The sequence below is a fragment of the Chiloscyllium punctatum genome, chromosome 5 (genome assembly GCF_047496795.1).
Source record: "Chiloscyllium punctatum isolate Juve2018m chromosome 5, sChiPun1.3, whole genome shotgun sequence".
Lineage (NCBI taxonomy): Eukaryota > Metazoa > Chordata > Chondrichthyes > Orectolobiformes > Hemiscylliidae > Chiloscyllium > Chiloscyllium punctatum.
In genome coordinates, this window is record NC_092743.1 from 30,604,554 (window position 1) to 30,628,662 (window position 24,109).

General features: G+C 41.9%; 1 protein-coding gene across 2 annotated transcripts in view; it reads right to left on the reverse strand.

The window, feature by feature from the left end:
• LOC140476958 (KH domain-containing, RNA-binding, signal transduction-associated protein 3-like) overlaps window positions 1–24,109 on the reverse strand; it is a 170,287-nt gene that overhangs the window by 109,475 nt on the left and 36,703 nt on the right. For both annotated transcript variants that reach the window (XR_011960634.1, XM_072569981.1), the window contains exon 3: window positions 14,576–14,694. Coding sequence is in view for 1 of the 2 variants with exons in the window: in XM_072569981.1 (XP_072426082.1) it covers window positions 14,576–14,694 (119 nt within the window). In the remaining variant the exon portion in view is untranslated. The remainder of the gene's footprint in view (window positions 1–14,575; window positions 14,695–24,109) is intronic.

A 24,109-nucleotide genomic window follows, 5' to 3' on the forward strand; every position in this document is an offset into this window, starting at 1 on the left:
CGGAATGTTGAATGTACTGCAGACAGACAGACATAACTAGAGCTCATGTGAGTACCCATGGCCACCTTCTGACCTGAAGAAAATGAGAGGAGTTAAAAGAGAAGTTGCTCAGGAGGAGACAAGCCCAGTCAGAGAGAGAAGGGTGGTAGTGGATCAGGACATTTTTCTACGAAGAAGCGGAGAGCCCCGAGATCACGCTCATGGGAGATAAGCGTGTAAAAGAGATTGTAAATCCATAGTAAACAGGAGGTGGCTGGAGCCCGCAAACTGGAAACTGCCAAACTGATGTAAAGCGTTAGAGAATTTGTGGATGTAAGTGGGAAGGACTGGACAAGGGGATTAAAAACAAAATTGATTCAAGGTAGGAAGAGAAAAAAAGTGTTCTGTGAGGCAGAAACAATGGATCTACCCAGGTAGTCCTGCTTGTGGATTTTGGGAAGGAAGCAGTTAGGTTGGGTGGGGGTTGCAGGGAGGCTTCTCAATCACTATAATGTCGAGGTCAGTCCACCAGACAACAGCATCACCCTTGTCAGCAGGCTTAATTACAAATTCTGGATTAGTGGTGCTGAAAGAGCACAGCAGTTCAGGCAGCATCCAAGGAGCTTCGAAATCGACATTTCGGGCAAAAGCCCTTCATCAGGAATAAAGGCAGTGAGCCTGAAGCATGGAGAGATAAGCTAGAGCAGGGTGGGGGTGGGGAGAAAGTAGCATAGAGTACAATGGGTGAGTAAGGGAGGGGATGAAGGTGATAGGTCAAGGAGGAGAGGGTGGAGTGGATAGGTGGAAAAAGGAGATAGGCAGATAGGACAAGTCATGGGGACAGTGCTGAGCTGGAAGTTTAGAACTAGGGTGAGGTGGGGGAAGGGGAGATGAGGAAACTGTTGAAGTCTACAATGATGCCCTGGGGTTGAAGTGTTCCGAGGCAGAAGATGAGGCGTTCTTTCTCCAGGCGTCTGGTGGTGAGGGAGCGGTGGTGAAGGAGGCCCAGGACCTCCATGTCCTCGGCAGAGTGGGAGGGGGAGTTGAAATGTTGGGCCACGGGGCGGTGTGGTTGATTGGTGCGGGTGTCCCGGAGATGTTCCCTAAAGCACTCTGCTAGGAGGCACCCAGTCTCCCCAGTGTAGAGGAGACCGCATCAGGAGCAACGGATACAATAAATGATATTAGTGGATGTGCAAGTAAAACTTTGATGGATGTGGAAGGCTCCTTTAGGGCCTTCGATAGAGGTGAGGGAGGAGGTGTGGGCGCAGGTTTTACAGTTCCTGAGGTGGCAGGGGAAAGTGCCAGGATGGGAGGGTGGGTTGTAGGGGGGAGTGGACCTGACCAGGTAGTCACAGAGGGAACAGTCTTTGCGGAAGGCGGAAAGGGGTGGGGAGGGAATATATATCCCCAGTGGTGGGGTCTGTTTGGAGGTGGCAGAAATGTCGGCGGATGATTTGGTTTATGCAAAGGTTGGTACAGTGGAAGGTGAGCACCAGGGGCATTCTGTCCTTGTTACGGTTGGAGGGGTGGGGTCTGAGGGCGAAGGTGCGGGATGTAGACGAGATGCATTGGAGGGCATCTTTAACCACATGGGAAGGGAAATTGCGGTCTCTAAAGAAGGAGGCCATCTGGTGTGTTCTGTGGTGGAACTGGTCCTCCTGGGAGCAGATCCGGCAGAGGCGGAGAAATTGAGAATACGGGATGGCATTTTTGCAAGAGGTAGGGTGGGAAGAGGTGTAATCCAGGTAGATGTGGGAGTCGATGGGTTTGTAAAAAATGTCAGTGTCAAGTCGGTCGTCATTAGTGGAGATGGAGAGGTCCAGGAAGGGGAGGGAGGTGTCAGAGTTGTTCAAGGTAAATTTAAGGTCAGGGTGGAATGTGTTGGTGAAGTTGATGAATTGCTCAACCTCCTCGCGGGAGCACAAGGTGGCGCCAATGCAGTCATCTATGTAGCAAAGGAAAACGTGGGGAGTGGTGCCGGCGTAATTACGAAAGATCAACTGCTCTACGTAGCCAAAGAGACAGGCATAGCTGGGGCCCATAAGTGTGCCCATGGCTACCCCTTTGGTCTGGAGGAAGTGGGAGGATTCAAAGGAGAAATTGTTAAGGGCGAGGACCAGTTCAGCCAAATGAATGAGTGTGTCGGTGGAAGGGTACTGTTGGGGACATCTGGAGAGGAAATAAAACGGAGGGGTTGGAGGCCTTGGTCATGGCGGATGGAGGTGTAGAGGGATTGGATATCCATGGTGAAAGTCAGGGTTAGATCTGAGAGCACGGGCACAGTCATTTCACAAGACACAGGAGTGGGTTAAAGGTACAGACACAGAAATTCAACACACCTTGTTCCCTGGCCAATATCTGTCTGAGATTTGCTGCAGTACTCCTGTGAAGCTCAGTGCAAGCTAGAAGAACACCACCTCATTTTCCATTTGGGAACTCTACAGCTTTCAGGAATCAATAGAGTTCAACAATTTTAGGGTTTGAGGCACATTCTTCATGTCCTTACCACATATCAGGTCTTGTATGTAATAGCAGACCATGTATTAACATTGTTATCCATCACTGGTGCCCATTAGTAATTATTCATTCTTCAAGGCTGACTGTTACCCACTCCTTTGTCTGAACAACTGTACTTCTTTCTCTAGGCTCTATCTCCACCTATTGTTTACTCCTAATCAGAACACAACCTGCCAGACAAAAAAAACTAAATTTCTGTACAAAATACAACTTTTTCCAAGCTACCATCAGCTCTGAAGGGTCACCTGATCCAAAAAGATAACTCTCCACAGATGCTCGGCAAAAATGTGAGGACTGCAAATGCTGGAGATCAGAGTCAAGATTAGAGTGGTGCTGGAAAAGCACAGCAGGTCAGGCAGCATCCGAGAAGGGAAAAAAAAAGACGTTTCGGGCAAAAGCCCTTCATCAGGAATATTTCCAACATTTGCACTTCTTTCAGCTTTTACTTGGCATTCTCTAGTTAGTTATCCAAGGTACAATGCTTACTCACCAGAGTACATAATCTGCAAGCAGCAGATTAACCTCAAGTGTTAAATAACTGATATTTGGGAACTGTCCTCATTTCCAGCTAAGCTAGGAATGCTGCTTTAATGTTTGGTCTTTATCAATTCAATGGTAATCCAAAATTTAATTACATTTAAGATTATTAATACAAGGAGTCACAGAAAAAAGTATTTGAAGGTATGCATGAGAGAAATTGGTATCTGGCATTTTTTTTAAAAACATAAATAATTTTAAACAACTTTCTACTACTTTCCTATATTTTACCTCCACTCTCTATCCACTTTTTCAACTCCTTGGCATAAAGTGTGTAAATTTTTCAAGAAAAAGAAATGAAATTTCAAATTAGATTTACATGCCTCCTTCTCCAGAGAAATTATTCATGTCAAAAGGGATTTATCCAGCAATTCTAAAAGCTATACAGCAATGGCTGATGAGCAGTGTTATCACGGATGACATGATACATAATGCATCACTGCAATCTATACACAAGAACAAACAAACTACTTGGTAAGTATCTATAAGCAAATGTGATTATTAGTTTGGGAAAGAGACGGAAAGATCCAGATTTACAGCCAGATTATCAAAATGACATGGCATAGTACCTCCAATACTTTTATGATGTCACAAATTGCGATGAAATGAGTCTACCTCAAAAGAAACCCCTTCAATTCTTCTGGTTTCCTCCCACGATCCAAAGGTGTGCAGGGTAGGTGGATTAGCCACGGGAAATGTAGGGACTGAGGGGAGTTTGGGCATGGTGGTGGTGGTCTCGAGGGTCAGTGTGGCCCTGATATGCTGAATGGCCTGTTTCCACACTGTAGGGATTCTAGGATTCCATGATTTTAATTTGGATGAATGAATTTGTATGGTCTGTGCTACTTCTGCTTTCCTCCAGTGGAAACAGAGCTTCATATCCTTTCCAAATTAATTTAAGCATCAAATGAAACTTCTCCAGCTCAAGTTATGGTCAGTATGGTCTATAAAAAGCAAGCATATAAATTTCAATGTAATTGTCATGATTATTTCCTGAAGAAAGAAACTGTCAAGTGGATAAGAAACTAGTGAACTACAGTCTTTCTGCAAAAGGTTATTCTAAACTCACTTTTCATTAGGTCCTAGTTCAACCTCTTTTGAGAAGTGCTGACAAAATGATTTTGAGCCAGGCCTATTAAAACAAAACACAGAAAACCACCTAATTCAGTTGAAAAAATGCCTAGGGCAAAGCTAAAGCAAGAGAGTACATATTGTAGCTTATGGGAACTGCACTCTACCTCATGCAACGTTTGCGTGTCTTAGGTCTCACTTTTTTCCTTGCTTCCAGTGAGAAAACCCATATTGACTTTATGGTTGACAACAAGTTCAGTAAGGAACCACAAAAGTTCATCTTATCAAATTGTGATTGAACCATTTTAAGCACTCATTTCTATTCATCTTAGTAACCTGCTCCAACCATAGAACCTTGGGAGAATTCTGTATTCTTCTAACTTTTGTCTCCAGTTCATCCCACACTACTTAAATCCGAGCACAGGGAAAACTTCTACAAATTTTTTCAACTCCTGATTTACAGAAAGATGGAAAACAAATGCTTGCCTGTCTTTTCCTTCAAGGTGGTCTTTAAAACTCCCTTTTACTTCCAAGCTTTTAAACATGGCAACTAATACTGAAATTTTTGGTTTGTCCAAAAGCTGTGTTTCATATAGATGAGTATCTTTTGGACTTTTCTGGCATATTAAAACTGCTATAAAAATAACTTGTATACAAGGTGACTAACGAATGGCTCCTTGACTGGTGATTTTCAGAATACATTAGTATTCAAATCTAAACTACTACAGAAGAGTGCCTCAGCCCACTGTCATGCACGGATTGGGGATATAACTGGCTTTTAACAGGTATCATTATGCATTCTTGAAAGGGAAAACACATGCATGTCAGAATGGAAGATTCTACCAAAGTTTGTTGACCAGTTTGAAGGTGAAAATCTTGGACAGTTCAACAAGCAATATTCTCTCCAGCAAGGTAGAGTACGAGTATGACTGTTTGTCAAATGAGCTCTGCTAAATGTGTTGAATGCAGCTGAAGTGGAAAGCAGTCCCACCTTCTGTCTAATCCTGCAGAAAAGGGAAGTCCTCCTGATGAAGGCTGGGCTACATAAGTTCACATGAACCAATGGATGGCTGGACTGATTCAAAACAGTCAAAGCATATGCTTCTACGTGATAAACTGCAAGTGTTAGAGTTAATGATGGTTGTCTACAAAATGGTCTTGCCAATGTCCTGGATGAGAATGCACCAGAAGACATTTTTACCATTATGAAAATCAGACAGACAGTCTCACCATCTTTTATCAGATTGTCAATGTTGGGTTACATAAAAGCTTCTTGGCTTTCCCAACACTTCACACAAATTTGTGTGAGGAGGCCACTGCAATTCCAATTACAAAACTGCTCCGCAAAACCAAAATTTAAACCAAGTCATACAAGATGATATAGGACACATATTAGATAACCAAAAATATGATCAAAAGTAGATTTTAAGAATTTAACAACAACTTTCAGCACATTTAAACATCGGAAACCAATTAACAGAAGCATTTGAAAATAACACAGCAAGACAGACAAGGATGCATTAGGTCAGATGATAGAGAATGCAAAACAACATTCCAGTAATAGCTGTAAATTTTTTAAAAAGGTAGAAGAGAGGGGAACGTCGCAAAATTACAATCACAAAGAAGTGGTATCAAGCAAACTGACAAGTCTTTGGGTCCAGGTGGACTTCATCCCAAGTTATTAGCAGATGTTGCTAATAAGTAGGTTATGAGCGGATGTCAATTTTCAAAAATTCTATAGGTTCAGAAAAGCTTCTCTTGGGCCTGCGAAGAAGCAAACATGATGCCTCTACTCAAGACACCAGGAAGGCACAAAACAGAAAGCTATAGGCCAGTTTGTTTGACGTGTCATGGATGAAAGAGAAAACTGTTAGAATCGATTATCTAAGCATAACTGCATGCTTAGAAAAATGGGAAAACTCAGTACGGTTTTGTCAAAGGGAAAATCTTAGTCAACTAATTTGAGTTCTGTGAAGGAGTAAAATGCATTGGGGATAAAGGGAAGACAATAGATGTACTGTTCTTGGATTTAAAAGACATTTGCTAACGACCAAATCAAAAGGTTATTGTGGAAAATAAATGTGGTGCAGGGGGTAACATATCAGCACGGACAAAAGATTGACTGGCCAGCTGGCAGAATGAATAAACAAACATGTGTAAATGTGCCTTTGATTGGCACGTGATAAATAGAGTCCCACAAGATTCTGTGCTGAGGCTTCAACCTTTTACAATTTACAGCAATGATTTAGATAAGGGTGTGAACGTATGCTAGCCAGTTTCACATACATGAAAAGGTACAGAAGTATATTGTGAAGATACAAATAAATTCAGACTGTTACAGACAGGTGGATCGACAAGGCAGATAAAGTATATTAAGGGAATACATGGTGGTCACTTTGAGAGCAAGAATTTAAAAAAGCAGAGCATTACTTAAATGAAGATTGATCGCAGAATTCTAAGGTGCTCTAGTCCAATAGTCACAAGAAGTTCATATGTAGGTAAAGAACAATCCAGAAGGTCACTGGGATGCTATCCTCGATTACAAGAGGAATTGAGCATAAAAACAAGGTTGTTATGCTTCAGTTGTACACGATTTGGTGAGGTCACATCTAATACTCTGTGTGGAGTTTTGATATCCTTATTAAAGCAAGGATGCACATACATTGGAGGCAGTTTAGAGGTGACTTACCAGACTGATAGCACCTAAAAAGAGTTTATAATATCAGTATTTCCATTTAGCTTGTAAAACCTGAATAGGTGGATTGTATTCAAGACTTTGGGGACTGAACAAAGTTAATGAAGGTGGAGGGTTACACAAAGGAAATTCTAGAGTTTGAGACCAGAGCAACAGAATGCATAGCCACTAGTGGTGAAGCAACTGAAAATCGGAGACACACAAGAGTGCAAACATCTGAGATCTTTGGAGAGTTCAAACTACAGAGATAAGGGATAAAGGCACGGAGGAATTTGAAAAAGAAAAAACTTTTAAAAATGTTAAAGTGTAAATTGCTTATGTTGCTTTGTTCTGGATTCTGCTTCAGAGTATACATCTAACCTACTGAATTTGTTCATTCATTAAGTAGTCAAATCTTCAATACTCAAAAGGCAACACAAAACAATGCTTATGAAAGCTGTACTTTAAGCCTTGGTATTACTGATGCTCAGTTTGGATTCTGCCAGGGCCACCCAGCTCTTGACCTCAATATAGCTTTAGTATAAACATCACCAAAACAGCTGAACTCCACAGAAAAAATAAGATTGTCTGCCTTTGACATCAAGCTCTCCACACCTTCAATAGCAACCAGCAACATATTTTCAAGTCTGGATGGCAAGTTACAATAGATGGTTCCACCAGTGTCACAGTGTCAAAATGATGATAATGATGAATGATGTATGGTCACATAGATCTTGAAGAAACAGTGAAAAAAAGTGTTTGGTCTCCACAATCTGGCATCATTGAGTTACAATAAAGAGGATAAAAACAAAATTACTTAAGAAAGAGCTCATCTTCCGTTTGTCTTAGGGTCTCAACCACGGCTGTAGGGCTTCTGCAAAGTGTACTGCAAGAAGTGCCCTGCTCTTGGAACAGCATAGATGACACTGATGCCCCAGGAGATGCCAACTCTGTTGCTGCACCACCAACACTAGGAGTCCCCCTCCCCTTGTATCCAAAGCCAGTTTCCCACCTCGATTAAAATTCAGCCCACACACATTAAATCAAAATTACAAAATCAACAACAGATTCAATAACTTTCTGCACAAGATGTATATAGTCTAGCTAATCTAGGCTGCATATTTCTTCCATTCAGCATCAGCTAACTATTCAGCAAGCATGATGATCCAGAATGAACCTTGTACATCAAATGAAAAGCACATAAAAAGATAAAGTTAGGTTGATGCTCTGATGAAACTAACCATCTAGAACTTCGCATTTTAAAAAGTTTGTGGCACACAGAATTTTGATTTTAAAGTACATATCGCCAAAACTGAATCGCTTAATGACAGCTAACAATCTTTTGATTCCAATACAGCATTTATTCTTTTTAACTAAATGTACAAGCAACCAGTGACAATTTCTTGAAAGATAAGTTAAGTTTTCATACTGCTGGATCTAACTTTTCAGTTTCAAATTGACTAAATCGAAATTTTCAAACTGTAGACAGAATATGAACAAATTTATAATTTTGAATCCTCATAACATGAACCTAAAATAGTAACCAAGGCAATTGTTCTCAAAGCTCAATTCTAAAGCAAGCACATGAATCAGACAGTACTATTTGGCACAGCATGATTCCAGTCAAGATCATTTCAGATGCAGTTTGCTCCTAATTAAGACTTGTCACAACTAACACCACTAACAACGTTATGAAAACTGTCCTTAAACATAAATCTCTGGAAAAACCTGGAAGGTTTTAAACTTTTTGGACATTCACTGAATTCCTTGTAAACAAAGCCAACAGTTTAATGTGTACTGCTGCTGACTGAAAAAATCAAAGTGGCTTTGGAGAAAGCGCTAAATAGAGCTTTCAAGGAGATAAGAAATAGGGCTTAGTGACCAGATTACTGAGAAACTTGGCTCTGAAAGTATTTGGGGCCCTCTGCCTTGCAACAGTTTCTGACATAGAACATAGAACAATACAGCACAGAACAGGCCCTTCGGCCCACGATGTTGTGCCGAACTTCTAACCTAGATTAAGCACCCATCCATGTACCTATCCAAATGCCGCTTAAAGGTCGCCAATGATTCTGACTCTACCACTCCCACGGGCAGCGCATTCCATGCCCCCACCACTCTCTGGGTAAAGAACCCACCCCTGACATCTCCCCTATACCTTCCACCCTTCACCTTAAATTTATGTCCCCTTGTAACACTCTGTTGTACCCGGGGAAAAAGTTTCTGACTGTCTATTGTATCTATTCCTCTGATTATCTTATAAACTCTATCAAGTCACCCCTCATCCTTCGCCGTTCCAACGAGAAAAGGCCGAGAACTCTCAACCTATCCTCGGACGACCTACTCTCCATTCCAGGCAACATCCTGGTAAATCTTCTCTGCACCCTCTCCAAAGCTTCCACATCTTTCCTAAAGTGAGGCGACCAGAACTGCACACAGTACTCCAACTGTGGCCGAACCAAAGTCCTGTACAGACCTTAGGTCTGTAACAACAGATTCAATGAGCCATTCTAAAGAAGACATTCCTAAGACTGGTTTGTCTCTCGAAATTCCAGGCACCTAAAAAGAGTTTATAATATCAGTATTTCCATTTAGCTTGTAAAACCTGAATAGGTGGATTGTATTCAAGACTTTGGGGACTGAACAAAGTTAATGACAACCAGAACTGGATGTGTAACATCATACACCCGTCAACAATTCAGCTTTGGTCAACAGGAAGTCTATAAGACGTGGGAAGTCATTATATGTTATCCTATGTTTCCAAGTCCTTGACACATAGGGGTTGGTTCTTCCACTTTTTGTCTTGAAACCATCAACTCGACAGAGACTGGTCTTTTGGTCTTCTGTGCATTTATGAATGCACATGAGTGTGATTTGAGGGAATACAATTTTGATTCTAGATGACAGCTGAGAGGTTAAACATTATTTGCCATTTGCTTTAAGTATTGATCATAATGGATTCTTCAGAGTTCATTGAAGGCCACTGGATGTTTCTGTTACTCTGGATGGTACTACAAGAGAGTAATAAAGAAGAAACTTTCCCCATGGTAATGGAATCAACAGTTACATTAAATGGTGTGACTAGTAGAGTGAGGGCATTTGATTATCAGCACATTCTAAAGATTAAAAGACATAACAATTAATTTCTCACTGATACAGCTTTTTATAAATAAAAAACTCAAGCAGTGATGGCCCAATATTAAACTGCTTTGATCCATCTTCCCGATTCAAATGTTAGGAAGAAACAAGAAAACAAAATCAGTAAAATAATTCTGAGACAAATTATTTCTTCTATAAATTATATTTTGAGCATAGCAGAATTCCTTTCTGTGCAGTCTAATGGAAGAACTGCTAATAGATTCTTCCATTTCTAAACAAGGATACACAATAAAAAAGTAATATCTGTAAACTACTGTTCACAATGGGAATTGGTGCACATACTATATTGATTTCCAGAAGAGATTTGTTGAGATGCCACCAACCAAAAAAGGTTAATAATGAAAGTAAAAGCCTTTGGTATAGAGGGGAACATATTCTCATGGATAGGAGGTTGCCTAGCTAACAGGAAACAACATTTGACATGAATGGAACATCTTCTGGATGGCAAGATGTAATCAGGACTGGTACTACAGCCTCAACCTTTTACAATTTATACGAAGACTCGCATTAATGGATTGATGGCACTGTTGCCATATTTGCTGACGACAACAAAGAGATGTCGGAAAAATAAGTTGTGGTATATTTATGTCTTCTGCACAAAGGGATTACAGGTAAGTGACTGGATAAGTACCTGGAAAATGGAAAATGTGAATTTGTCTTTTTTGCAAGAACCAATATAATGGAAACATTACCGAAAATGGTGAGATATTGTAGAGCTCAGACATGCAGAAGTGAGAAAGAGTACTAAGGAAACTAATAGGGCTAAAGGCTGAGTGTCTCCAGTCCTGATAAATTGTCTCCCAGAATATTAAAAGGAAGTAGTAACCTTCAAAAGAATCCTTACAGTCTGAAAAAATCCCAGAGAATTGGATAACTGTCAGTCAATGTGACACCCTTATTCAAGAAAGGGAAGAGTAAAAACAGATAAATATAGGTCAATTAACATAACACCTAGCGAGTTTTGAGAATATTTGTAGCTCAGGTTGAGGTTCTGGATGCATGTTTGCTTGCTGAGCTGGAAGGTTCATTTTCAGACATCATCACCATACTAGGTAACATCTTCAGTGAGCCTCCGGACGAAGCATTGCCAGTGATTCTTTGTTCTATTTATATGTTTGGGCTTCTTTGGGTTGGCGATGTCATTTCCTATGGTGATGACATTTCATGTTCTTTTTCTCAGGGGGTGGTAAGTGGGATCCAAGTCAAAGTGTTTGTTGATAGAGTTCCAGTTGGAATGCCATGCTTCTAGGAACTCTTGTGTCTGTTTGGCTTGTACTAGTATGGATGTGTTGTCCCACTCAAAGTGGTGTCCTTCCTTATCTGTATGTAAGGATAAGAGTGAGAGAGGGTCATGTCTTCTTGTGGCTAGTTGATGTTCATGTATCCTGGTGGCTAGTTTTCTGCCTGTTTGTCCAATGTAGTGTTTGTTCCAGTTCTTGCAAGGTATTTTGTAAATGACAATGGTTTTGCTTGTTGTCTGTACAGAGTCTTTCAAGTTCATTCACTGCTATTTTAGTGTGTTGGTGAGTTTGTGGGCTACCATGATGCCATGGGGCCTGGGTAGTCTGGCAGTCATTTCTGAGATGTCTTTGATGTAGGGGAGAGTGGCTAGGGTTTCAGGATGTGTTTTGTCTGCTTGTTTGGGTTTGTTGCTGAGAAAAGCGGCAAACTGTGTTAGGCACCCATTCTTTCAGAATACACTGTATAGGTGATTTTCCTCCGCTCTGCATAGTTCCTCTGTACTACAGTGTGCGGTGAACGACAATGACAATGAACACAGTACGCAGATTTCTAGCTGGTGTCCCCTACATCAAAGGCGTCTCAGAAATGATTGCTAGACTGCAGTGCTTTGTCCGGAGGCTCACCGAAGAGGTTACTTAGTATGTTGACGAAACGTCGGAAAATGAACCTTCCAGCTCAGTGACAAAACCTACATCCAGAGCATAACATCTGTCACTGGGAGGATATAATAGCAATGATATAGTCAAGCAGAGTCACAACAGTTCCATGAAGGGGATATCATGCTTGATAAATTTAATAGAGTTATTTGAGGTGGTAATAAACATGAATTAGGTAAAGGGTTACCAGTATTTGGACTTCCAGAAGGCATTCAATAGGGTACTGTACATTAGACTACTTACCCAAAAACATGAGCATTATTTTGTTAACGTACTAACATGGATAAAGGCGAGAGAGAGATAAAAAGAAGCATTCCCAGGATGGCAAACTATAACTAATGGAATGTCACAAACATCAGACTGGGGACACAATGGTTTACAATATACAAAGTTAAAAATCACAACACCAGGTTATAGTCCAACAGGTTTAATTGGAAGCACACTAGCTTTCAGAGTGACTCTCCTTCATCAGGTGATAGTGGCGGGCTCAATCTTAACAGAATTTATAGCAAAGATTTACAGTGTGATGTAACTGAAATGTTCACATTGAAAAATTGATTGTCTGTTAAGCCTTTCATCTATTAGAATACAGTGATAGTTTCACTTCTTTCATATGTAAATCACAAATTTTTAAAAAAAGGTTGCATTCTTGGGTTAGCCATTAACAATGGTGATAGCTAGACAATATGTTGAAGGTGTTGGCCCCCTGTGTTCTCTATGCCATGATGTTTAGATTGATTCTAATCTAAAAAGTGAGATAATGGAGTTTTACATAAATTCATGCAGTTTCTCTTTCGCTCCTCACCCTCCCCCGCCAACGACCCAGATGTGCTATGGGGTGAATTTGTATTTGCAGGGTTACACAATCACCCCACAAAGTATGTGTTGTGAGCGGAGAGAGAGGAAAAGAGAAGATGCGTGCGAGAATAGTGCAACGGTCACCTGTAACGTGACATCCCAAGGACCCGGTAGAGGCCCTCCCTATGGGTATCGAACTTAGCTATCAGCCTCTGCTCGGCCACTTTTCTCTGCTGCCTGTCCTGAAGTCCATCTTGGAGGATGGTCACCCGAAGGTCCAAGGCTGAGTGTCCTGGACCACTGAAGTGCTCCATTATCTCACTTTTTAGGCTTAGAATCAATCTAAACATCATGGTATAGACAGAACACAGGGGGCTAACACCTTCAACATATTGTCTAGCTATCACCATTGTTAACAGCTAACCAGAGAATGCAACCTTTTTAAAAAATTTTTGTGATTTACACATGAAAGTAGTGAAACTATCACTGTACTCTAACAGGTGAAAGGCTTAACAGAAAAATTTTCAATGTATAATTTCAGTTACATCACACTAAATTTTTGCTATAAATCCTGTGTTAGGACTGAGCCTTCCACTATCACCTGATGAAGGAGAGTCACTCCGAAAGCTAGTGTGCTTCCAATTAAACCTGTTGGACTATAACCTGGTGTTGTGTGATTTTTAACTTTGTACACCCCATTCAACACCAGCATCTCCAAAATCATTACAATATACAGGCGTTTTGTTATAATGCACGTATTCTCCACACAAATTCGCTGTAATGCCATTGACAAATTGAGGATGCGGATTTCTACAGCATCAACTTTTAAAACTGGTGGTGGCTGTAATGTGACTACAGAGCCAACACTTTAAACGCTGTTTCTAAACGTGATTTTTCTGTAATGCAGGTTTACACACAAATGCAACCACGACATGAAGAACTTATTGTACATTAATGACTTGGATGATCGAAATGAACAGACCATCACCAAATTCGGAGATAACAAAAAAAAAGCTAAAAAGGCAAATATAGTGAGAATGCATAGAGTCAACAGACCGATCAAGTGAGTGTGCAAAAAGTTTGGTAGATGGAATATAATGTGGCAAAATACAAGGTCACTTTGACAGGAAAAGCAGTAAGGCTGAATATGATTTAAGTGGGTAAAGATGCAGAGAGCTGAAGCACCAAGGGATTTGGTTCCTCATATGAATCAAAACGTTAGCTTACAAAGTTCAGCAGATAATAGGGAAGGTAAATGGAATGTTAGCTGTTATTTCAAAATGGAATGTATCATAAAAATAGGGAAGTCTTGCTAAAACTGTAAAGGCACTGAGCACTTTTCGAATAGAGAACAATTTAGGTTCCCTTATTAAAGAAGGGATATATTGACACTGGAGACAGTCCAAAGAAGGTTCAATCGATTAATATCTAGAATGGGTGCATTCTCTCACGCAGAATGGTTGGACAATCTAGGCTTGTACTTAAGTTTGAATGAGTAATGCATGACTAGATTGAAACAGAGGTCTTGTCAAGATAAATGTGGGAAGGGACAGTACCTGTGGGAGAATCGAGAACTAGGGCTCACCTGTTTCAAAATAAAAGCTCACCCATTTAAGACAGTTAAAATTTGGAACACCCTTCTTCAAAATGATGGAAACAGAACCTTTGAATATTTTTCAAAGAAATATAGAGGCAGGCAAATTACTGATGAGCAAGCGGGTATATAGATTTGAGAATAGATGGGAAATGTGCTATATTCAGATCAGTGATGCTTTTATTGAATGGCAGAATGGGATCAAGGGGCTGGGCAGCCTTCTTCTGGTCCTAATTTTTACATTCTTATGAATTAATCCCTTGTGATTTTTATAGTTCACTACTCCTAGACCATCTGATGTTCAGGAAATATACCTGGCTTATGAATGTATTCAAAGTTTCTTACCTTAGGGAATTGCTTTACAGGAATTAACACTTTTTGAGCCAACTTCATGTTTTTGTTACTGACCACATCCACAAACTTTTCTTCATCACTTCCATCCCCTGCTTCTATTTTGGTTATTTCTGCAAAGGAAAATCAAACATTTGTGATCACTGTAGGCATTTGCTCAAATTTTAAACTGGACACTGAAGTTGTTCAACATCCACTATATACACCAGCAACAAGAGAAAACATTGATAAAATGTTCAAATAAACTTAGAGATTTGGACTAGTTATTTTAAAATCGACCTGTTCAGAAATGCTGTGACACACCTCTGGGTCAAGTGGCATCTTTTGGCTTAGAGATAGCAATATTACCACAAAATTGTCAACAATGGACTACCATTTTCAAAATATGAACTCTAACTGCATTAACTGAACTCTGATGATTGGTTGGAAAGCTTTCAATTCAAAAATCAATCTGCAAAATATTAATTCAACTTCTAGCAGTTAGCATGTAGCCCCAAGGTCAAACTAGTTCTAATTTTCAGTAGGAATGTCCAGGATAGCAAGGGAGAAGGCAGGCAGTGGCACGAAGTAAATTGTAACAAAAACAAAACTTGGTGTCAAGAAGTGATGGCTAGATTCTCGTGTTGGAGATGGTCATGGCTTGGCACCAGTGTTGAATACACTTTATTGGTCAATTATCAGGCCTGCATGAATACTGTCCAGGTATTACTGTAATTGGACACAGACTGGATCAGTATTGGAGTACGGTCTGTTCTGATATAATGCAATAGTCCCATTCATGCAATCTTGTGTTTGAAGAAATTTGCACAATAGCCATGCCATTTAAACTAATAGGGCCAGATTCACGTTAGAGCCAATACAGGTTAAGAAAAGTTCATGTTCGATAAATAATGGTCTAAATTCTTCAACTGCGTTAAAGCTAAATCACACTGAAGAAAAACACATTAGAGCAAAATTGACTGTATTCACAAATAGAAATGACCATTTGCAATCAGCAAACTTCTGATATTTCATGAAGGGAAGGGTAATTGATGAAGCACTTGAAGATGTTCAGGCTTAGGACGCTATATAGAGGAACTCTTGCAGCAAATTTCCTGGGAATGTTAGAACTGGTATTATGACTCTCTGGGGTAGTAGGAGTTAAGTCAAGCCACATTATTCTCAGAGTTGTAGCAAACGTTAAAGTTTTTTTTTGAAAGTATACACAATGCCCCAATTTTCTCTATTGCAAAAAAACCTTTATTCATGAAAAGAAATATTTGGTACCTATACAGTTAATAGAGCCGTTCATTTCTATACTCTCAACTTAATTTGTTCTAAGTCTTTGACTCTCACCATTCTATTTGTAGTCAACCTCTTGGAATTTAGTTAAAAATCACAACACCAGGTTATAGTGCAACAGGTTTATTTGGAAGCACTAGCTTTCAGAGCACTGCTCCTTCATCAGGTGGTTGTGGAGTATAAGATCATAAGACACAGAGTTTATGTCTTACTTCTAAATAAACCTGTTGGATGAAAACTTGGTGTTGTGTGATTTTTAAAGTTTGTACACCCCAGTCCAACACCAGCATCTCCAAATCTTGGCATTGAGCTGGGGTGTCAACTGTGCCCAATTATTGAATGGACCCCCATATTCTTTGGTAGAAGGACCTTACACGGTTGTCCTTCCTCATTGCACCTTGGTGGCAGCTGCCCCAAACTTCAGCAAATCCCTCAGCGTATACTCCTGGGCCTTGGAATGTGCCAGTTTGCAATACTTGGTCGGGGTCAACTCCTTCAACTGGAAGGCCAACAGGTTTTAGGCACACCAAAAGAGAATCTTTCACTGAGTTGATGGTATTTCAGGTACAGTTGATGTTCGTCTCGGTGTGTACACTGGGGAACAGGCCGTAGGGCATGACGTCCCATGTCACGGAGCTGCTTGGGCCAAATCTCGACAAAGACTACTCCATTCCCCTCCAAAGGTGTATTACAGAAGGAGTGTGACAGTATTGTCGCCTTCACAGCGCTTCGAGGGCAGTGTGCAGTGGGGCAGAGAGTCCGGGCATGCATAAAAGATCTCAGGCAGTGCCCTTCTTACCAAGAGATGTCTTGGTGCTTGTTTGAAAGTTCTGGCGATTAGGCATTCTACCAAATGGCTCTGACAGTTTGCTCAGGGAACTGCTCCACAGGATCCACCCTCTCCTTTTCACATAGGGTCTCAAGGATGCTACATGCTGATCACTTCCTAATGGAAGTATTGTCAAAGGTGGTTTCCTTCGCAAATTTCTCCACAAAGGATAGTTGTTACGAAATGGTCCAACTACTTGGAGCGCTCCACAACAGTGAAGCCAGGCCCATACTTTACAACACCAGGAACAAGTAGGACCTCAGTATGTCGTGACATTTTGTGTTTGTGTACCAGGATCTACACACCACTTGGTGCAGCTCCACACAAGCGTGGCCAGTGTGAGGGAAGCGTTGGGTGTATTTTCTCCCCCTTTGTACATGGTGCTCCTTCAGACGTGGTCCATCTTCAAATCTCCACCTGAAGTGAAAGATGACCAGAGGGACTGCAATGGTACAGGTTCGGGAAGTACCCTACCCACAGTACCTCGCATCTGATGACCAGAATTTTATCTGCTGTGGAGAGTGACCAGTGCTGCCCAATTTCTGCCTCACTTTTGGGACATGGTCCTTCCAAAAATTAGCACACGCCCCATTCCCTCCGAACCAAATACCCAGCACCTTCAAGTGGTCTGTCCTGACTGAAGGGGGTAAAGGATTGGTCTGTCCAGTTTCTAAAAGAGCATAGCCTCACTCTTGCCTCGACTTACTTTGGCTGCCGAGCCCCATTCAAACTGGTGAACTGACAATGGATCAGAGTAGAAAATGCAGATGTCATCCATGTACAGGGAGGCCTTAACCAATAGGACAGTGTGATGCTGGAAAAGCACAAAAAGTACAGCAGCATCTCAGATGCTGCCTGACTGGCTGCGATTCTACATCACCACATTCTTGACTCTGATCTCCAGCGTCTGCAGTCCTCACGTTCTCCTAGTTGATCTAAACCTCTAGGCCCCACTGTCAGGGGTAGTCACCTCTCTCAGGCTCGCATCCTTCCGGATGGACTCAGCAAATGGCTCTATAAACACACAAAACAGGAGAGAGTGGGCAGAGATTACAGTGGTGCTGGAAGAGAACAGGTTAGGCAGCATTCGAGGAGCAGGAAAAAGGATTCCTGAAGGGCTTTTGCCTGAAACATCAGTCTTCCTGCTTCTCAGATGCTGCCTGACCTGCTGTGCTTTTCCAGCACCACTCTAATCTTAACTCTAAGTCTCCAGCATCTACAGTACCCACTTCTGCATAGGAGAGAGTGGGCAGCCTGCCTGACTCCATATCTGATTGAAAAGCTTCCTGATTCCCACCTATTAATGGAAACTGCACTAACAATGCTGGTATAGAGCAGTCAAATCCAATTGCAGATTCCCACCCTAAAGCCCATTTTGGAGAGACCATCTCTCATGTACGTGTGTGACAAAGGCTTTCTTCTGGTTCAGGCTAATGAGGCAGGTGTCCATCGCCTGTCCTGCATGTAGGTGATTATATCAGAGAAGCTCGAGACTCAGCAATCTTCCTGCCAGATCAGGGTGGATCACTGATCTCGGGGCAGATCTGACTCGGTTGGTAATGACTTTTGGATTACAAAATTTGTCAGCAAGATTGGTCACCGATTTCTGACTTTTTCCCTCTCTCTCTTCCACTTGTAGAGGAGCGTGATGACACCTTTCCTCATGGTTTAGCTCATGGTACCTGCCAAGAGAATACTGTCATACACCTCCAGCAGGTCTTGGCCGATCTAGTTCCGTAAAGCAGAACACAACTTGACCGGTAAGTCATTCCTTCCAGGACTTTATTCAAAAAGGACTCTAGGGCCTTAGTCAACTCGTCCAGAGATAGCAACTGGTCCAGCTTCTCCCATGTGACAGTGCGGCCTCCCAGTTGTTACTGTCCTCTGTCAGTGGGCTGTGTGTCATACAGTCTGGCACAAAGATTTGCTGATCCTCATGTCAGACTGAGATGTTACTTAGCTATCTTCTCCCTTCATGATACCGAGCACAGAAATCACCTTGTGCACACGTATCTTTTTTCCAGAAGGTGCACATCTCATCCTGCTCCACAGAGCAGACCCTGGACTGGAAGATTATCTTGGAGGCCTCAGAGGCAAAGATTAAGGATTGTTGGCCCTTCACCTCCTGGAGGTCTCCATGACATTGACCCCCCCACTGTCTGCCGCAGGAGTAGGTTTTATATACTTCTGAAGTTTGGACAGTTTTCCCTGCCTCTCTCTCACCTTCTGCACACCTTTGAGGATAAAGAACCTCTTGATGCTCCCTTTGACTGGTTTCCCACCAGTCTGCTGGAGACTCAAACAGGGGCTTCTCCAACCTACATAACATCTTTTGAGCTCCTCAATGTTTTCTGGGGTCAACAATTTCACATTCAGCTTCGACAGTTCCTTTGCCAGCCCACTGGACATTGTGTAGGTGACAGTCGGCCAGAGACAGTGGCTCAACATGGTGGATCTGACAGAACACGAGGAACACAAAACAGGAAATCTATCCTTGAGCCAATACACCTGGTCGCGACCAGGCAGGTGTATCTATGATGCGCTTCATGTACAGGTGTGCTGAAGACATTGTGTAGCTTGGCATCTTTGACAGTTTCCATCAGGACTCTGGACATGGCATCCAGTTTTCTGTTCCTGAACCGAAATCATACATTTGTATCAATGATACAGTTGAAGTCTCCAGCCAGAATGACCGGCCTGGATGTAGCCAGCAACAGTGGAAGCTGCTGCAGGACAGGCAAATGTTCACTCTTTCCAGCTAGGGCATACACATTAATTAGTCTCAGGGGAGCATTTTTGTAGCTAATGTTTGCTACAAGGAGGCACCTACCCACTACCCCTTTCAGGCCAAGTTTGGTAGAATGCAGAAATCAGGTTTCTGTACTAAATGTTGGTACAGATATACAATCCTTTATCCAAAATCCCAAAATTCAAAACGTTCCAAAATCTGAAGTCTTGCTTCTCCATAAGGTCGTTTGGCATGCAAACAGTTAAACCAACTCCACACCATGTCACGCAGATGTGACGTGGCCCAGCACTGGCAGGCTTCAATTCTGTCTCAGCGGTCGTGGTACTCAGAAGAGTTTGCTGTTAGGTAAATTTTTTTATTTCATTGTGAAACTGTCACTTATTCAGAAATCCGAAAAATTCCAAATTCCAAAAACCACCTGGCACCAAGGGTGTCGGATAAAGGATTGTGTACCTGTTCCATTTAACATTTGGATATTTGAATGAATTTGAAATGAACATTAGCAAAAATGTTAATTATATGAAATGTTTCACCTGATTTACTGTTTTCATTAATTCTGCATAGTACATTAGGTGTTAGATTTGGGGAAGAACAGGTGAAAATGCTATTCGTAATTTTCAGTGCGATTGGTTAACCAATGAAATTAGTCAACTTTCTACTTTGAAATGCTGAGTATTTAGTAACTAAGAAGCTATTGTAGTACCTTTCGCAAATTAATTACTACATGCAATTTACCATGAGATAGGAGTAGAAGTAGACTATTCAGCCCACTGAGTCTACTCCGCCATTCAATGAGATCATCATTAGTCTGATAACCCTCAACTTCATTCTCCATAATCCTTATTCCCCTACTGGTTAAAAATCTATATCTAATCCTTAATTATAATAAATTACCCATCCTCAACAGGCCTCTGCAATAAAAGAATTGCAGAGATTCAGCAAACTAGGAGGGGAAATTCCGAATCTTTAAATGTGTAACCTCCTTATTCAGAGATTAGGCCCTCTACTCCTAATCTCTCTCTCAAGGGAAAGTAATCTTTCAGCATCTACCCTGTCAAGTCCATCAAGATTGCCTCTTTGTTCCAAAGCCCAATCTACCCAAATGCTCCTCATCAGACATTTCCATTCATGGCATCATCTTATTGATCATTCTCTGGACTACCTCCAATTCCAACATACCTTTTGAGATAAGCGGCCCAAAACTGTTCATTTTATTCTAGCTGTTGCCTAGAGAAGTAAGAGAAAGTGAGGACAGCAGGTGCTGGATATCAGAGTCGAGAATGGGGTGCTGGAAAGTACATCAGGTCAGGCAGCATCCGTGGAGCAGGAGAATCGACGTTTTGGGCATAAGCACTTCATCTGGAGTGACAGGTAGATGAAATGGGAGGGGGGGAAAGAGAGAAAGAAGGAGAAAGATGCTATTGGTCAGGAGTCAAACTTCAGGCACAGCAGATAAGGACAATTATGAGAAGGGAGGCAGTCAACACAGAACTGAGTTTTATACTTAAATGCACGCAGCATTTGAAACAAGGTAAATGAGTTTGTCATGCAGATTGAGATTGATGGGCAAGTTGTTGTGCTATCAGGCGTGGTTGCAAGGGGATCTGGCCTGGGATCTAAATATCCAAAAGGTAAATGTCCTTATCAAAAGTGTCAGGGAGATTGGCAGGAAGGAACAGGTTTGCTTTGTTAATAAGCAATCTCAGGCGACTGTCTGTGTGGAGTTTGCACGTTCTCCCAGTGTCTGTGTGGGTTTTCTCCGGGTGCTCCGGTTTCCTCCCACAGTCCAAAGATGTGCAGGTCAGGTGAATTGGCCATGTTAAATTGCCCATAGTGTTAGGTAAGGGGTAAATGTAGGAGTATGGGTGGGTTGCGCTTCGGTGGGTCAGTGTGGACTTGTTGGGCCGAAGGGCCTGTTTCCACACTAATGTAATCTAATCTAAGTTAAATCGATAGCAAGAAATAATATAGAAAAAAAAAGTGTAGACTATGTGTGGGCAGAGTTGAGAAGCACAAAAAAGGGGGGAAAGAAAAAGACCCTGATGGGACCTATGTACAGGTCTCCTAGCAACTGTCAGGATGTGGGAAAGAAAATAAATCAGGAGCTAGAAACAGCATGTGTGAAAGGCACTACCATCATAAATCACTGGGGACTTCAATATGCAGGTAGACTGGGCAAAATCAATTTGGTAGCAGATCTCAAGAAAAGAAATTTGAGGAAGATTTGCACGATATTTTTTGGAGCAGCTTGGGCAGATTCCATGAGGGAACATGCGATTTTAGATTCACTAATATGAGGCAGACTTGATGAAGGAGCTGAAGGTAAAGAAACTCTAGGTGGCATGGACCTTTAATTTTTAAAAGAAATTAGATTCCCTACAGTGTGGAAACAGGCCCTTCGGCCCAACCAGTCCACACCAACCCTCCAAAGAGTAACCCAACCATGCCCATTTCCCTCTGACTAATGCACCAAATACTATGGGCAATTTACCATGGCCAATTCACCTGACCTGCACATCTTTGGACAGGGGGAGGAAACCCACGCAGACACTGGGAGACTGTGTGGAGTTTGCACAGTCACCAGAGGCTGGAATCGAACCTGGGTCCCTGGTGCTGTGAGGCAGCAGTGCCAGCCACTGAGCCACCATATCACCCTAACAATAGAATTCATCCTGCAGTTTGACAGAGAGAAGATTGAATCAGGTTTAAACAGGTATTATAATTGAGTAAAGGTAGCCACAAAGACACAAGGAAGGAGTTATCAGAGTTGATTAGAAGGGAAGCCTAACAAATGATGGTGCACCAGCAATGCCAGGAGTTTCTGGGGGTAATTTAGATGCACAATAGAAATTCATCTTGAAGGAACATATGGGGGGTAGAAAAGAGGAAGCGACCATGGCTGAGAAAGGAAGTCAGGGACACATGAACAGCAACTTTTGGAGGATGTGCAACTTTTGGATTGCACATCTTGTGTATCTTCAGTAAGGCATTCGACAAGGTGCCCCATGGGATACTGATTAGCAAGGTTAGATCTTATGGATACAGGGAGAACTAGCCATTTGGATGCAGAACTGGCTCAAAAAAAAAAGGTAGAAGACAGGGTGGTGGTGGAGGAGGATTGTTTTTCGGACTGGAGGCCTGTTTGACTAGTGGAGGGCCACAAGGATCGGTGCTGGGTTCTACTTTTTGTCATTTACATAAATGATTTGGAGTTAGTAATTTTGCAGATAACACCAAAATTGGAGGTGTAGTGGACAGCGAAGGTTACCTCAGATTATAACAGGATCTTGATCAGATGGGTCAATGGGCTGAGAAGAGGCAGATGGAGTTTAATTCAGATAAATGCGAGGTGCTGCATTTTAGGAAAGCAAATCTTAGCAGGACTTATACACTTAAATGGTAAGGTCCTAGGGAGTGTTGCTGAACAAAGAGACCTTGGAGTACAGGTTCATAGCTCCTTGAAAGTGGAGTCACAGGTAGATAGAATACTGAAGGCGGCGTTTGGTATGCTTTCTCTTATTGGTCAGTATTGCATACAGGAGTTGGGAGGTCATGTTGCGGCTGTACAGGACATTGGTTAGGCCACTGTTGGAATATTGTGTGCAATTCTGGTCTCCTTCCTATCAGAAAGATACTGTGAAAAAGGGTACAGAAAAGATTTACAAAAGGATGTTGCTAGGGTTGGAGAATTTGAGCTATAGGGAGAGGCTGAACAGGCTGGGGCTGTTTTCCCTGGAGTTTCGGAGGCTGAGGTTTACAAAATTGAGGGGCATGGATAGGGTAAGTAGACATAAGTCTTTTCCCTGGGGTCAGGGAGTCCAGAACTAAAGGGTGAGGGGATTTAGGGTGAGGGGAAGATATCTAAAAAAAACCTATGGGGTAACTCTTAGAGGGTGGGTACGTGTATGGAATGAGCTGCCAGGGGAAGTGGTAGAGGCTGGTACAATTGCAACATTTGAGAAGCATCTGGGTTGGTGTATGAATAGGAAGGGTTTGGAGGGATATGGGCCAGGTGCTGGCAGGTAGGACTAGACTGGGTTGGGATATCTGGTTGGCATGGATGGGTTGGACCGAAGAGTCTGTTTCCATGCTGTACATCTCTATGACTATCATTTGATTAGACATGATTACAAAACTCTTCAAATCTTGCAATAGGCTAAATAATTGCATTATAAAAACAAAATGCTGGAGAAACTCAGCAGGTCTGGCAGCATCTGTGAAGAATGCCTGAAGAGTCACTGAAGAATCACCTCTTTAATTACTGAGTTTTACGCACCAATCTTAACTACTTTTTTTTACTTTGCAGTCTAAGTAATATGGCTATTATAACAGCATTGATCTACAGAATGCAATTAAAGTCACATTATCTGCAGACTTCCACTTACGAGCATCTGTCTGTCAAAATACCTTCTGCAATATCTAAAGTGAACTTTCACAGTTTCTCTTTTGCCTCCTGCCTGCTCTTATTTGAAGTGGCTTTTTGTTGAATAGGAATGAGAGAGACAGACAGAAGAGGAGACAAGCTGGCTGTCACTAGATGTCCTACATGTCCATCTTCTTTCCCACCTATCCACTCCAACCGATCACCATCAGCTCCCACCTTCATCTATTTATCGCATTTTCAGCTATCTTCCCCCAGCCCCATTTCCCCTCCCTTTATTTCTGAGCC